This window comes from Dendrobates tinctorius, unplaced genomic scaffold, assembly GCF_039654945.1.
Source record: "Dendrobates tinctorius isolate UK_male_01 unplaced genomic scaffold, ASM3965494v1 ptg000075l, whole genome shotgun sequence".
NCBI classification, from domain to species: domain Eukaryota; kingdom Metazoa; phylum Chordata; class Amphibia; order Anura; family Dendrobatidae; genus Dendrobates; species Dendrobates tinctorius.
The window spans coordinates 9,689,387-9,706,611 of record NW_027361743.1 but is presented as its reverse complement, the minus strand read 5'-3'; the positions used below and the strand labels follow the sequence as shown (position 1 = coordinate 9,706,611).

The following is a 17,225-nucleotide window of genomic DNA, read 5'->3' as shown; positions in this document are numbered from 1 at the left end:
GCAATATAATGATGTTTGTTTCCATTGCCTTTGAGACCATGAGACATTAACCGCTTCACGATATTTAACATACGTTTACATCATGGTCGCAAAGTAGTTTCTGCAAAATCGTGTAATTTTATGCCATGGCGATCATGCGGACACAGGAGCAGTGCCCGCACTATCGTCACCGATGACTCAGGCTGCCAATCATTGCAATGGCAACCCGAGGTGTTCATGAGGACCTTCGGTTCTGCCAGCTATGGTGGCCTGTTTAGACCATGTCAGGAGCATGGACTCAAAGACGTTCTGTCAATGTAACGCTGACAGCTATACGCATTACACTGGGATTTCCATGTAAATTTCTAAAATATATGATTCAGATGAAACCTCTGGCAAAATATTCCCTGTAACGAGGCAGACGGAGGCACTGTGGACGCTGTCTGGCCTATGATCCGGAGGTGTCAGTCTTTTTAAGTGTGCATAAAAGCATGGTTGGCCACGGTTTTGTGAACCTCTGTAAAGAAGGACAACAACAGAGGTCAAACGGTATCCAGAGTAACTCTGCTGCTTCATTATAGTGAATGGATTGCTAAGGTGTTTCATCTGAATCAAGTCATTCGGAGATTTAAATGGAAACCCCAAAGTAAGTGCTCAGCATAGAGCACAGGATAAATGTCAATAAAAGCTTCAAATCAAAACACAAAAAAACAAGTCCCCACTAAGGTCCATCATCTGTTAATGGAAATATAGGGGGCTTTTACGTTAATGGTAGTATGAAGGTTCTGGAAAAGCGTAAATAGCTCGTTTCACCCAAAAAGAAATTCAGCAAATTCTATAATCCAAACTCCAAATGCTCCCTCCTTTCTAAGCCCGACAGTGTGCCTAAACCACATTTAGCATCCACATGTTTGGCATTTCTGTAGCGATGAGAGTACGCTTAATTTATGGGTGTGTATCCCCAGAAGCAAGAGCTGGGCATAATGTATTGGACACCATAATGTATTGGGCACTAAACATACTGGGCACTACAACGGCAGATTTGCTATTTTCACTTGGCAACATTTACTGTGGCTTGTTTCTGGAAAACACCCATGAAGTCAAAATCTCCACTACACCTGTAGGTAAATTCCCAGATGGGTGTAAATTCCAAAACGGGGTCACTTGAAGGGTGATTCTGCTTTCCTGCCACTTATGGGCTCTGTGTGTTGAGTCCGTTAAGTATTCTAAGATAATTTGTTGTCCAAGTGTCAAATAGCGCTCTGTCCGTCCCGGTTCTCACCGAGTGACTAAGCAGTACTGTACAGTCACATATGGGGTATTGCAACATTCAGCAGAAAGTGTGACAAATTTTGGAGTCAAATTTTATTATTTTTTTCTTCACTGCACAGCGGCATAAAATTCTGTGACACACTTGTGTTGTCAATATGATCACTGCACCCCTAGATGAATTCATTGAGAGGTGTAGTTTGTAAAATGGGCTCACTTATTGTGGGGGTTCTGCTGTTCTGGCTCCTCAGGGGCTCTTCCAGTGGGTCATGGAGAAATTGCACAACACACTGTAAGGTTTTTTCCCTTTTAACCCTTATCAAAATTAAAAACAATTCTTTGAGGCACATGTGGTGTGAACATACTAACTGATGAATTCATTGCGGGTGTAGTTTTTAAAATGGTGTCACCTATGGAGGTCTTCCGCTGTTCTGGCACCTCAGGGGCTCTGCAAATTTGACATGGCACCCAAAAACCATTCCAGCAAAATCTAAACTTTAAAATGGCACTTCTTCCCTTCTGAGCTTTGCACGGTGCCTTAAAAGTAGTTTTTGACTATATATGGGGTATTGGCGTACTCAGGAGAAATTGCATAACAAGTTGCACAATTCCTTTTTTCCTACTTTGCCTTTTGACAATTAAAAAGTTGGGGCCAAAGCAACATTTTAATGGAAAAAATGGTAATTTTCCATTTACTCAACTCAATGTTATACAATTCTGTGAATCGTCTGAAGGCTAAAAATAATCATTACACCCTAGATGAATTCCTCAAGAGAACTGGTCTCCAAAATGGGGTCCCTTGTGCCGGTTTCTGCTCTTTTGGCCTATCAGGGGCTGTTCAAATGTGCCATGGCATCTGCAATCTATTCCAGCCAAACTTGAGCTCCAGAATTTATTTGTCACACCTTCTCTTCTAAACCCTGCCGTGTATCCAAACTGTAGTTTTTCACCACATATGGGGTATCAGTACACTCAGGAGAAATTGCATAACAAATTGTACATTCAGTTTTCTCTTGTTTCCCATGTGAAAATGGAAAAAATTGGAGCAAAATCCAATTTTTTGCGGGAATTTTTTTTTCTTTTGCGCTCAACGTTATAAAATTCTGTGAAGCACCTGTGGGTTCAATGTGCTCACCACACCTCTAGATAAGTTAATTTGGGGGTATAGTTATACTTTATGTTTTACAAAATGTATGGTAAAAGGAAAAAGTGGTAATGGAAATGGATGGGGTAGTGTAAAAGAAAACCAAACTGCATACTACAGCTAAGAATGAGGGAGCTCCTAGCACTACCGGAAGCACCAGCACCACTGGCACTCTCCATCCAGGCAGTAGTATTACAAAATGCCGGCCTAAATTGGCCTCCTTTGCTTACAGCATGTGTAATAATGGGATGGAAGCAAAGGACATCAAGGAATATATGGCCAATCGCTTGTAGCAGTCTCAAATGGGTGATGTTACCTCTGAGAGCAACACTGTCAGTTTGAATCCATGTTCTGCACAGAACAGTCTGCCTGATCACAAAGATGAATAATTTTTTAACCATGTTTTTTTATTTAAAAAGCATGAAAAGTCTGAAAATGTGTTTCTTACTACACAGCTGCTATCCATTTCTATGGTGAGGCACTAACCATCCAGGCAGTCAGGCAGTAGTATTACAAAATGCAGGCTGCAATTAGCCTTCTTTTCTTACAGCATGTGTAATAATGGGAAGGAAGCAGAGGAATATATGGCCTATCGCTCGTAGCAGTCTCAGAATAGTGATGTTACCTCTGAGAGCAACACCGTCAGTTTGAATCCATGTTCTGCACAGAACAGTCTGCCTGATCACAAAGATGGATAATTCATTAACCTTTTTTTTATTTAATCTCTAACAACAATATATTTATTTAGTTATTTAATTTACCTGTATTCAAATGTGAAGAGCTTTTGGTAAATAGCATGTGGAAGGGAGAAACATGTCGCCATAATCCAAATAATGGTTATGCAAGCCACTCCTTTAACAGTCGATATCCGTGGCTTTAAGGGGTGCATGATGACCTTGAGGAGAAATAATAGACATGCTGAGTCCCTTTGACAACGTAGATAATAAAAATACATTTTTGTAAACTTATGTCATTGTGACATCAAACTGCTTAAAATTACCACTTTGGCAGTAAGTACAGACACTTTTATGAGCAGCGAGGAGTCATTTTATATCATTTTCTGTATTTATATTACTTCTCACATACTAACTCGGACATAATGCACATTTGTTATACTAAGTGTGGCTGTATAGTTGAGTGAAAGACGACACAAAATCACCTATTGAATTAGATCTTTCATAAAGAAACTCAAGACAAGAAGATAAAAGAACATCACACGAGAGTGGACAACAAAGCCACCCGAGTCCAGCAGTTGGTGACAGCTTTTCCGATGTGATGTACTATGAAGACGGCTGTGAACTACAGATTATTGACCCATTAGTAAAGATCAATTATTTGCTTTACTCCCTGAAGGGTTTCCTAAAGTGCACAGACATCATATTACTTAATGCACAGCGACAACTTACCTGGTGCCTGTCCACCGCAATGACTGTGAGGGTCAAGGCTGAGACGTGCAGGGAACAATACTGGGCGAAGCGGCTGACGTGACACATGCCCTTTCCAAACATCCAGGTACTATTCACAAAACGAGCCTGTGGACAGGTCATGAGACAGTAGTTAAGTACAGGTACACCAAGAACAAGGCCTAGTTACTTCACAAGGTAGCGACTTATTAGGCTATGTGCTATAGGGGCAGTAACTGTACTGAACCTCTTCAAAAACTCCTCAAAATCTCAAGAATCCTCAAAAACGTGGAGTTACCACTTAGTGGCTATGAGCACATTGAATCTTTTTCTGAGTTTTTGGAGTGGGAACTGAGTACAAACTTCAAGTTTTTGGGGAATTTTGAAGTTTTTCCTCCAAAAACGTCTCAAAAACTCTGTGTGCACAAAACCAGATTTTGCTCCAAAAACTCAGAAAAAAAGTCTCCATGTGCACATTTTGTGCAAAAGTCACCCTATAGTTATACTTCAAATTGTTGAAAAAACATACGTACAGCAGAGCTACTGCAGAAAAGCTGGCAAACCCACCAACAAAGCTGCTTCGGGAAAAAGACCACTGGCTTTCTCCTGAGGCGTCTTTTCCTAGGAAAATCTCAGCAGCTTCACAGACCTTTGTAAGCGTGGGAAGCGTCTGTCTCCAATCCCGCTCACACAGGTCTGTGAAGCAGAATGATCTCACCCAGAGATCAGACCTGTGAGCATGGGGGGGATCACTGACACACTTCCATATTTCACAATAATATGCTCCCAGCGCTCGCTGCAGAATTATGTGACGTGAGCGCACATTGTGCACACCGGGGATGGGAATTTGGGGGGGAAATCTTACGATGACAGGAACTGTACAAGCTCGCCCAGCTGATAGGCCACTGGGAGGACGGAATGGAATAACACCAGTGGGCATACGTGAGCAGATGAATGGAGGATAATTTTTAAGAACTCTAAATTACAAAACCATTTATTTCCAACTTCTTGCTTAGTTAAATACATTATTTATGGTTGCACAACCCCTTTAACTGTCTGTTAATTTTCTATGCTACATGTACCAATAAACACCTATGTACTCAGCATATTGTACAACAGTGTCCTTATGGCGTACGTTAGACCTGTTTTGTCTATTACACATTTGTACACAGAGGGACACAGTAAACCAAAAAATATACTGCACGGTATACAGAGCTTCCACCAGGAATTTCAGGACTACATACTGGCAAAATTTTCAGACCCCTTTGAGATTCCACCCAGGGTCCACCTCCAGCTCCGCCTCCACCCTTCAAACCTTTCGCAGTCCCACCGCTCACTCTTGAAAAACTCCACTTCTGCACCACATCCTCACCAGTCACACATTAACAGTTCCCATTGAACATCACATCATGTATATAGCCAGCAGCTTTTGATTTGACCGAAAGATTTTTTAAGCTGCCACCATAACTAGGTAGACATTTTTGGCTGGGCCCTGCACTAACCTATTAAATATTTCTTAAAATATCCAATACTCATTTTAAGCATATTTTTCTTTATTTTTCTTTAAGGTAATATGTCATATACATTTTTTACAGGTAATACAGTGATCACCAGTGACATTGTACACAGGAGCTCTGTATATAGTGTCAGTGTACAGGTAATACAGTGATCACCAGTGACATTGTACACAGGAGCTCTGTATATAGTGTCAGGGTACAGGTAATACAGTGATCACCAGTGACATTATACACAAGAGCTCTGCATATAGTATCAGTGTACAGGTAATACAGTGATCACCAGCGACATTATACACAGGAGCTCTGTATATAGTGTCAGTGTACAGGTAATACAGTGATCACCAGTGACATTATACACAGGAGCTCTGCATATAGTATCAGTGTACAGGTAATACAGTGATCACCAGTGACATTATACACAAGAGCTCTGCATATAGTATCAGTGTACAGGTAATACAGTGATCACCAGTGACATTATACACAGGAGCTCTGTATATAGTGTACAGGTAATACAGTGATCACCAGTGACATTATACACAGGAGCTCTGCAAATAGTATCAGTGTACAGGTAATACAGTGATCACCAGCGACATTATACACAGGAGCTCTGTATATAGTGTCAGTGTACAGGTAATACAGTGATCACCAGTGACATTATACACAAGAGCTCTGCATATAGTATTAGTGTACAGGTAATACAGTGATCACCAGTGACATTATACACAGGAGCTCTGTATATAGTGTCAGTGTACAGGTAATACAAGGATCACCAATGACATTATACACAGGAGCTCTGTATACAGTGTCAGTGTTCAGGTAATACAGGGATCACCAATGACATTATACACAGGAGTTCTGTATATAGTGTCAGTGTACAGGTAATACAGGGATCATCAGTGACATTATACACAGGACCTCTATATATAGTGTCAGTGTACAGGTCATACAGTGATCACCAGTGACATTATACACAGGAGCTCTGTATATAGTGTCAGTGTACAGGTAATACAGTGATCACCAGTGACATTATACACAGGAGCTCTGTATATAGTGTCAGTGTACAGGTAATACAGGGATCACCAAATGACATTATACATAGGAGCTCTGTATATACTGTCAGTGTACAGATAATACAGTGATCACCAGTGACATTGTACACAGGAGCTCTGTATATAGTGTCAGGGTACAGGTAATACAGTGATCACCAGTGACACTATACACAGGAGCTCTGCATATAGTATCAGTGTACAGGTAATACAGTGATCACCAGTGACATTGTACACAGGAGCTCTGTATATAGTGTCAGGGTACAGGTAATACAGTGATCACCAGTGACATTATACACAAGAGCTCTGCATATAGTATCAGTGTAAAGGTAATACAGTGATCACCAGTGACATTGTACACAGGAGCTCTGTATATAGTGTCAGGGTACAGGTAATACAGTGATCACCAGTGACATTATACACAGGATCTCTGCATATAGTATCAGTGTACAGGTAATACAGTGATCACCAGTGACATTATACACAGGAGCTCTGTATATAGTGTCAGTGTACAGCTAATACAGTGATCACCAGTGACATTATACACAGGAGCTCTGCATATAGTATCAGTGTACAGGTAATACAGTGATCACCAGTGACATTATACACAGGAGCTCTGTATATAGTGTACAGGTAATACAGTGATCACCAGTGACATTATACACAGGAGCTCTGCATATAGTATCAGTGTACAGGTAATACAGTGATCACCAGTGACATTATACACAGGAGCTCTGTATATAGTGTACAGGTAATACAGTGATCACCAGTGACATTATACACAGGAGCTCTGCAAATAGTATCAGTGTACAGGTAATACAGTGATCACCAGTGACATTATACACAGGAGCTCTGTATATAGTGTCAGTCTACAGGTAATACAAGGATCACCAATGACATTATACACAGGAGCTCTGTATATAGTGTCAGTGTTCAGGTAATACAGGGATCACCAATGACATTATACACAGGAGTTCTGTATATAGTGTCAGTGTACAGGTAATACAGGGATCATCAGTGACATTATACACAGGAGCTCTGTATATAGTGTACAGGTAATACAGTGATCACCAGTGACATTATACACAGGACCTCTTTATATAGTGTCAGTGTACAGGTCAAACAGTGATCACCAGTGACATTATACACAGGAGCTCTGTATATAGTGTCAGTGTACAGGTAATACAGTGATCACCAGTGACATTATACACAGGAGCTCTGTATATTCTGTCACTGTACAGGTAATACAGTGATCACCAGTGACATTATACACAGGAGCTCTGTATATAGTGTCAGTGTTCAGGTAATACAGTGATCACCAGTGACATTATACACAGGAGCTCTGTATATAGTGTCAGTGTATAGGTAATACAGTGATCACCAGTGACATTATACACAGGAGCTCTGTATATACTATCAATGGACAGGTAATACAGTTATCACCAGTGACATTATACGCAGGAACTCTGCATACAGTGTCAACGTGCAGGTAATACAGGGACCCACCAGTGACATTATACACAGGAGCTTTGTATACAGTGTCAGTGTACAGGTAATACAGTGATCACCAGTGACATTATACACAGGAGCTCTGAATATAGTGTCAGTGCGTAGTGTATATAGTGTATAGGTAATATAGTGATCATCGGTGACATTATACACAGGAGCTCTGTATATAGTGTGAATGTTCAGGTAATACAGTGATCACCAGTGACATTATACACAGGAGCTCTGTATATAGTGTCAGTGTGCAGGTAATACAGTGATCACCAGTGACATTATACACAGGAGCTCTGTATATAACATCAGTGTACAGGTAATACAGGGATCATCAGTGAGATTATACACAGGAGCTCTGTATATAGTGTCAGTGTACAGGTAAACAGTGATCACTAGTGACATTATGCACAGGAGCTCTGTATATAGTGTCATTGTACAGGTAATACAGTGATCACCAGTGACATTATACACAGGAGCTCTGTAAATAACATCAGTGTACAGGTAATATAGGGATCACCAGTGACATTATACACAGGAGCTCTGAATATAGTGTCAGTGTACAGGAAATACAGTGATCACCAGATACAGTATACACAGGAGCTCTGCATATAGTGTCAGTGTACAGGTAATACAGTGATCACCCGTGACATTACACACAGGAGCTCTGTATATAGTGTCAGCGTATAGGTAATAAAGTGATCACCAGTGACATTATACACAACAGCTCTGTATACAGTGTCAGTGTACAGGTAATACAGGGATCACCTGTGACATTATACACAACAGCACTGTATATAGTGTGTGTGCAGGTAATAAAGTGATCACCAGTGACATTATACACAATAGCTCTGTATATAGTATGTAGTGTCAGTGTACAGGTAACACTCTGACTCACCAGTGATGTCTCAGGTTGAAGTCTTTCATCTTTGCTTTTCATCCAGCGCAGACCACCATCACTTCTTCCAGCCAGGGATTGACTGTAGAAAATAACGCTGTTATCTTGACCACCACCTCCAGAGCAAATTCCCCACTTTTTCACCAACTTATACACTATGCAAGATGAAATAAAAAGCGACATAGTGCTGCCCTGCACAGTAACAGGACCCCCCTTAATTCATCATTTGCTCTCCTCCACCCTCAGTTCATTATTATTTGCTCTCCCCTACTCTCAAGTCATCTCCATTTCCTGTTCCCCATCCCGGTCTCAAAACATCATTATTTGCTGTCCCTCACCCCCCAGTCTCAATTCATCACCATTTTCTGCACCCAATCCCCCAGTCTCAATTCATCCTCATTTGCTCCCCACCTCCTCTTATTTCATTTATTTATTTATTTATTTTAAGTTTTCCATTCTTACCTCTCAGATGATCCCCCTGCAGGTGCAGCTCCACTTTTGCTGTTCTCATGGCAACTGGCACGCGTACATGACGGTGTGTACGTGATGATGTCATTGCGTACGCACTGTCACCAGTGCGTCAAAGAGGAGGTGGAGGGAGACCTGGAGCTGTGCTGCCGTTCTGTATTGACGGCTGTGCAGCACTAGGAAGGAAAGCGCCCTGCACTGGCACACAGTACATAATACCATGGGGCACGGGGAGCAGAAGCAAAAGGGGAGGCTGGAATGGATTCAGGCCACCCTCTTTCCTTCTGCTCACTGGGCCCCATTCAGCAGTAAATGCAGTAAAGCTTCTAAATAATATATATTATTTTACTTGGCAAGTCAGCATGTATGTCTATAATGAGGCATATCTCAGAAGCTTCTGTTAGAAACACATTTCATGAAATACTAACTAGAGGTGAGCATATCGATTAAAGCCAAAATTTGCTTAAAATTTTGCACAAAAAATGAGATTTGCTGAAATCCATTTTCCTTTGCTCAAATCCAGCAAAATGGCCTCCTATAGAGGATGCAGAAAATATACTCACCTCTCCTGTTCCACTGTGCAAGCCCACTCTGACACAGTCCTCAGTCTGACTAAGCTTCATAATGTCATACGTCAACGCACTTCATATCATCACATGACGTTTAGTCTTGAGGTTGCGAGACCTAGTCATAGCCAGAGGCGCTGAAGACTGCAGAAGGCAAAGACAGGCAAAAGACTGGATTGGAGCATGGCCACACAAGAGGACAGCTCTGTGGTATAGAGAACAGAGTCTCAGAGCAGAATAATGTGGTAAACAAGTTTGATGCAAATCAAACTCCCCGGCCAAATTCGAGTGAATTTGCAGAGTTTTGCCCATCCCTACTTCTGATGTCTACCGCAGTCAGAAAAAAATATGGACAGACCTTAAAAACATAAATCATATAAGGGATAATATAGACATCCGGTTTTCACATATGAGTGTTAACCATGGGTGCTATGGTACGTGACTGTGATAGACCGATCAATTGTGGAGACTAGAGTTGAGCGAAACAGGTCGGCCAGATTCATAAGTCGCCGACTTATTGTAAAGTCGGGTTGCGCCGACCGAAACCCGACCACAGTGTGAAGTCGGCCATGCGGTCGGCCAAACGAGTGCCAAAGTCGGATTTCCCAGAATGCTTGCACGTGACTTTTTTCAGCCACTGAGCAAGGACGTACACTGTGGGCAAAGAGATGACATGTACAGCATCCGGGAGAGAGAGAGTTTTCGCGCACTTTAAAAAAGCGGTCCGCATGTAGGTGTGTTTCCTGTCCTCCACTCACTGCCGACTTTTCTTCCCCATTGACTTGCATTGGGTTTCATGTTACAGTTGGACCTTCTACTTTTCATGATAGTCGGACAATTTCGTTCGATTCAACTTTTGAGAAAGTTGGGTTTCATGAAACCCGACACGACCCTAAAAAAGGCAAAGTCGCTCATCTCTAGTGGAGACATGTCCGATTTTGGTTCGAGGGTCATTCAAAATCAGCAATGCAAATCTATGCCAATCGAGTGCAGTCCAATTTTCATGACTTGAAAGTCTCTCCTGACATTGCAGTGGATAGCAGACATGTTCCATCTTTGCTATTTAAAAGGATCCACATTTATTGGGTCTTTTAAGTACCGCATGAACTTCTTCCCCTGTGCCCCTAATTAACCAACCAGTACACTTTTGAAAGACCCTTCTTCAGACCGGTATTGAATCAGGTTAACCTCCTCTACCTCTATATATAAAACTGAATGTGTGTGTGTGTGTGTGTGTGTATCACCAACCAATCACGAAGCATTTTTCATTTCAACAGAGCTGTTCAAAAGAAGCTGAGCTATGATTGGTTGCTATGAGTAACAGTTGTCCTTGCAACCAATCACTAAGCATCTCTCATTTCACCAGAGCTGGTTAAAAGAAGCTGAGCTGTGATTGGTTGCCACTAAGCGCTCTGGTTCTGTTCCCAGGCTTTCGTAAAGGGATCCCCGGTATGGAAGTTAGGGCAAATCCACTCAGCGCTCTGGTTCTGACCCAAGGCCCCTCTTAAAGGGATCCCCGGTATGGAACTGAGGGCAAATCCACTCTGCTCTTTGGTACTGACCCCAGGCCCCTCTTTAAGGGATCTTCGGTATGGAAGTTATGGTAAATCCCTCAGCGCTCGGATTCTCACCCCAGGCTTCTATTAAAGGGATCATTGGTATGGAAGTCAGGTCACATCCACTCAGCACTCTGGTTCTGACGCCAGGCCTCTCTTAACGGGATCCCCGGTATGGAAGTTAGGACCGCTGCACTAAGCACTCTGGTTCTGACGCCAAGCCTCTCTTAAAGGGATCCCTGGTATGGAAGTCAGGGCAATTGCCTTTAAATGCTCTGGTACTGACCCTAGGCTCTCTTAAAGGGATCTCCTGTATGGAAGTTAGGGCAAATCCCTGAGCACTCTGATTCTGACCCCAGGGTTCTATTAACCCCTTTACCCCCAAGGGTGGTTTGCACGTTAATGACCGGGCCAATTTTTACAATTCTGACCACTGTCCCTTTATGAGGTAATAACTCTGAAATGCTTCCATGGATCCTGGTGATTCTGACACTGTTTTCTCATGATATATTGTACTTCATGATGGTGGTAAAATTTCATTCATATAACTTGCTTTTATTTGTGAAAAAAATGGAAATTTGGCGAAAATGTTGAAAATTTTTTAATTTTCCAATTTTTAATTTTTATGCCCTTAAATCACAGAGATACGGCACACAAAAAAACTTAATAAGTAACATTTCCCACATGTTTACTTTACATCAGCACAATTTTGAAACCAAAATTTTTTTTGTTAGGAAGTTATAAGGGTTAAAAGTTGACCAGCGATTTCTCATTTTTGCAACACCATTTTATTTTTACGGACCATATCACATTTGAAGCCACTTTGAGGGGTCTATATGATAGAAAATACCCAAAAGTGACACCATTCTAAAAACTGCACCCCTCAAGGTGCTCAAAACTACATTCAAGAAGTTTATTAACCCATCAGGTGCTTCACAGGAATTTTTTTAAATATATAAAAAAAATGAACATTTAACTTTTTTTTCACAAAAAAAAATTTCAGGTTCAATTTTTTTTATTTTACCAAGGGTAAAAGGAGAAATTGGACTGGAAAAGTTATTGTGCAATTTGTCCTGAGTATGCTGAAACCTGATATGTGGGGAGGAACCACTGTTTCGGCGCATGGCAGAGCTCAGAAGGGAAGGAGCGCCGTTTGACTTTTTCAATGCAAAATTGGCTGGAATTCTGATCGGACGCCATGTCACATTTGGAGAGCCCCTGAAGTACCTAAACAGTGGAAACCCCCTACAAGTGACCCCATCTTGGAAACTAGACCCCCCAAGGAACTTATCTAGATATGTGGTGAGTACTTTGAACCCACAAGGGCTTCACAGAAGTTTATAACGTACAGCGGTACAATTAAAAAATCATATTTTTTCCACAAAAATGATCTTTTCACCCCCAATTTTTATTTTCTCAAGGGTAACAGGACCATAAAAGTTATTGTGCAATTTGTCCTGAGTACGCTGATACCCCATATGTGGGGGTAAACCACTATTTGGGCGCATGGCAGAGCTCGGAAGGGAAGCATTGCCATTTGACTTTTTTGGCTGGAATTGAGATCGGACACCATGTCGCGTTTGGAAATCATTTAGTCCCCAATTTTTTTATTTTCTCAAGGGTACCAGGAGAAAATGGACCCCAAAAGTTGTTGTCCAATTTATCCTGAGTACCCTGATACCCCATATGTGGGAGAAAACTACTGTATGGGTCCAAGTCGGGGCTCGGAAGAGAAGTAGTGACGTTTTGGAATGCAGACTTTGATGGAATGGTCTGCAGGTGTCATGTTGCCTTTGGAGAGCCCCTGATGTACCTAAACAGTGGAAACCCCCCACAAATGACACCATTTTGGAAACTAGACCCCCCTAAGGAACTTATCTAGGTGTGTGGTGAGCACTTTGAACTCCCCCAGTGCTTCACAGAAGTTTATAACGCCCGGGCGTGAAAATAAAAAAATCGTATTTTTTCCACAAACATGATCATCTAGTCCCCATTTTTTTATTTTCCCAAGAGTACCAGGAGAAAATGGACCCCAAAAGTTGTTGTCCAATTTCTCCTGTGTACACTGATACCCCATATGTGGGAGAAAATTACTGTATGGGCACACGTCAGGGCTCGGAAGGGAAGTAGTGACGTTTTGGAATGCAGACTTTGATGGAATGGTCTGCAGGTGTCATGTTGCCTTTGGAGAGCCCCTGATGTACCTAAACAGTGGAAACCCCCCACAAATGACACCATTTTGGAAACTAGACCCCCTAAGGAACTTATCTAGATGTGTGGTGAGCACTTTGAACCCCCAAGGGCTTCACAGAAGTTTATAAAGTCCGGGAGTGAAAATAAAAAAATCATATTTTTTTCCCACAAAAATGATATTTTTGCCCCCAATTTTTTATTTTCCTAAGGGCAACAGGAGAAATTGGACCCCAAATGTTGTTTTGCAATTTGTCCTGAGTAGGCTGATACCCTATATGTGGGGGTAAAACACTGTTTGGGCGCATGGCAGAGCTTGGAAGGGAAGGAGCACCATTTGACTTTTTCAACGCAGAATTGGCTGGAATTGAGATCAGACGCCATGTTGCGTTTGGAAAGCCCCTGATGTCCCCAAACAGTGGAAACCCCCAATTCTAAATCCAACCCGAACCCCAACACACCCCTAACCCTAATCTCAGCCCTAACCCTAACCCAAGCCCTAACCCAAGCCCTAACCCTAGCCCTAACCCTAATGGGAAAATGGAAATAAATACATTTTTTTTAATTTTATTATTTTTCCCTAACTAAGGGGGTGATAACGGGGGGGTTGATTTACTATTTATGGCGGTTTTTATTTTTGGCAGCTGTCACACGCTAAAAGCCGCTTTTTATTGTAAAAATAGTTTTTGCATCACCACATATTGAGAGCTATAATTTTTCCGTATTTTGACCCACTGAGTCATGTGAGGTCTTATTTTTTGCAGGACGAGTTAACGTTTTTATTGGTATCATGTTCGGGCACGTGACTTTTTTTATCGCTTTTTATTCCGATTTTTGGGACGCAGAATGAACAAAAACCAGCGTTTCATGAATTTCTTTTGGGGGGGTGCGTTTACACCGTTCCGCGTGCAGTAAAATTGATAAAGCCGTTTTATTCTTCGGGTCAGTACGGTTACAGCGATACCTCATTTATGTCATTTTTTTATGTTTTGGCGCTTTTATGCAATAAAAACAATTTTATATAAAAAATAATTATTTTTGCATCACTTTATTCTGCGAGCTATAACTTCTTTATTTTTTCTCTGATGATGCTGTATGGTGGCTCGTTTTTTGCGGGACAAGATGACGTTTTCAGCGGTACTATGGATATTTATATGCGTCTTTTTGATCGCGCGTTATTGCACTTTTTGTTCGGTGGTATGATAATAAATCATTATTTTTTGCTTCGTTTTTTATTTTTAAGGGGTTCGCTAAAGGGGTTAACTAATGGGACAGTTTTATAGGGCAGGTCATTACGGACGCGGCGATACCAAATATCTGTACTTTTATTGTTTTGGTTTTTTTATTTCCAAAAAATGAATTTATTAGGGAATATTTTTTTTTTTAAATTTATTTAGCGATTTTTTCAAAATTATTTTTGCACTTTTTTTTTTTACTTTATTAGGTTGTCCCAGGGGGGATATCACTGTCCTGTGACAGATTGCTGATCTGTCACATCACAGATCATTGTGACAGATCAGCAATCTATCACAGGCAGTGTGCAGGTTTCCTCCATGCCTGCAGGCTCCCTGCAGGCCACCGAAGGTCCCCGTTGCCATCTTGGATCCGGGGACCTGCAGGGATGGAGCCCCCCGCAGCAGCGCTGCACATTGCGCTGCTGTGGGGGGCTCAGGGAAGCACGGAGGGAGCCCCCTCCCTGCCGATGCTTCCCTTTAACCCCCGGTACACCGCGATCGAGTTTGATCGCGGTGTGCAAGGGGTTAACGTGTCGGGGGCGGTCCGTGACCACCCCTGACACATTGTGCAGGGTGTCAGCTGTGATAATCAGCTGACACCCGGCCGCGATCAGCGGCGCTCACCACGTGGGCGCCGCTGATCGCGCTAGACGTACTATCCCGTCCATGGGCATAGGGGCCCGGGTCCCATGGACGGGATAGTACGTCTGATGTCAGAAAGTGGTTAAAGGGATCATTGGTATGCAAGTCAGGTCAGGGCAAATCCACTCACCCTCTGGTTCTGATCCCAGGCCTCTCTTAAAGGGATCTCCGATAAGGAAGTTATGGTAAATCCCTCAGTGCTCTGATTCTCACCCCAGGCTTCTTTTAAAGGGATCCCCGGTATGGAAGTTAGGACCATTCCACTTAGCACTCTGGTTCTGACCCCAGGCTGAGGGGATGATGTGGGATATTAGGGGTAGTAGTCCGGTGGCTCTGGCTGATGGGATGATGTGGGATATTAGGGGTAGTAGTCCGGCGGCTCTGGCTGATGGGGTGATGTGGGATATTAGTGGTAGTTATCCGGTAGCTCTGGCTGACGGGATGATGTTGGATATTAGGGGTAGTAGTCCGGTGGCTCTGGCTGATGGGGTGATGTGGGATATTAGTGGTAGTTATCCGGTAGCTCTGGCTGATGGGATGATGTGGGATATTAGGGGTAGTAGTCCGGCGGCTCTGGCTGATGGGGTGATGTGGGATATTAGTGGTAGTTATCCGGTAGCTCTGGCTGACTGGATCATGTGGGATATTAGGGGTAGTTGTCCGGTGGCTCTGGCTGACGGGATGATGTGGGATATTATAGTGAATGTGGCTATGCGGAGTGGGCAGGGCTACACACTCAGCTCTATATATATATATATATATATATATATATAATCATTATAATTTGTTATAACTAACCGTAGTTAGTTACTATGCCCAGGCAGCGCTGGGCTCTTCAGCTAGTATATAATATTGCTTCAATAATATTAAATAATACCTCTATACAGTGCCCCAAAACATACAACTAATCCATATACACACATTCGCACCATACATAGTAACTTGGCACTTTTGTACAATCAGTATATGAGTAATGTGAGAACAGGAGTAATGCAGATAGTATGGTGGAGGAGGCAAGCAATGGAACATTACAACAGTTGTTTCTTAGTAATATGGAAGGAAATTTTCTTATAACCAGATAGGAGACAATCCCCGACGATCACTTTATCTCTAGGCAGGAATACTAGAGACTGGAGTGGAGCGAAACAGGGTGAAGTCGGCCATGCGGTCGGCAAAAACGAGCGCCAAAGTCGGATTTCCCAGAATGCTTGCACATGACTTTTTTCAGCCACTGAGCAAGGATGTACACTGTGGGCAACGAGATGACATGTGAAGCGTCTGGGGAGAGAGAGAGATTTCACGCACTTTAAAAAAAAGTGGTCCAGCATGTAGGTGTGTTTCCTGTCCTCCACTCCCTGCTGACTTTGCTTCCCCATTGACTTGCATTGGGTTTCGTGTTTCAGTCGGACCTTCGACTTTTCCCGATAGTCGGCAGATTTCGTTCGACTTGACTTTTGAGAAAGTCGGCTTTCATGAAACCCAACTCGACCCTAAAAAAGACAAAGTCGCTCATCTCTACTAGAGACATCTTTCATCACAGTCTTTATAAAATATTGATCCGCTGTGTCAGACTGGGATAATATTCCGCTATACTGGAACCACCAAGTTTGACTGTAATATTGGTTGTGCTGTCGGTACACCAGGTGCCCTCTGGATGCTTCTAGGTCTTTCAGAGCAGGTTGACCATACAGGTTTGTCTTTAGTCATTTGGTGCCAGTGTAAGCAGGTACTGGGATGCAGTAATGAAGGGAATGCAAGTAATGAAGGAAATGCAGAGCAAAGATTAACAATAATACAATTTAATTAAAACAAGAG

The 17,225-nt window shown here is 42.3% G+C and overlaps 1 protein-coding gene across 1 annotated transcript in view; it reads right to left on the bottom strand.

The window, feature by feature from the left end:
* Positions 1-17,225, bottom strand: part of GPR83 (G protein-coupled receptor 83) — a 37,802-nt gene that overhangs the window by 7,502 nt on the left and 13,075 nt on the right. Inside the window, exons 2-3 of the mRNA XM_073582981.1 lie at positions 3,799-3,924; positions 3,154-3,287 (exon numbers count right to left, since the gene is read on the bottom strand). Of these exons, the coding sequence (XP_073439082.1) occupies positions 3,154-3,287; positions 3,799-3,924 (260 nt within the window). The remainder of the gene's footprint in view (positions 1-3,153; positions 3,288-3,798; positions 3,925-17,225) is intronic.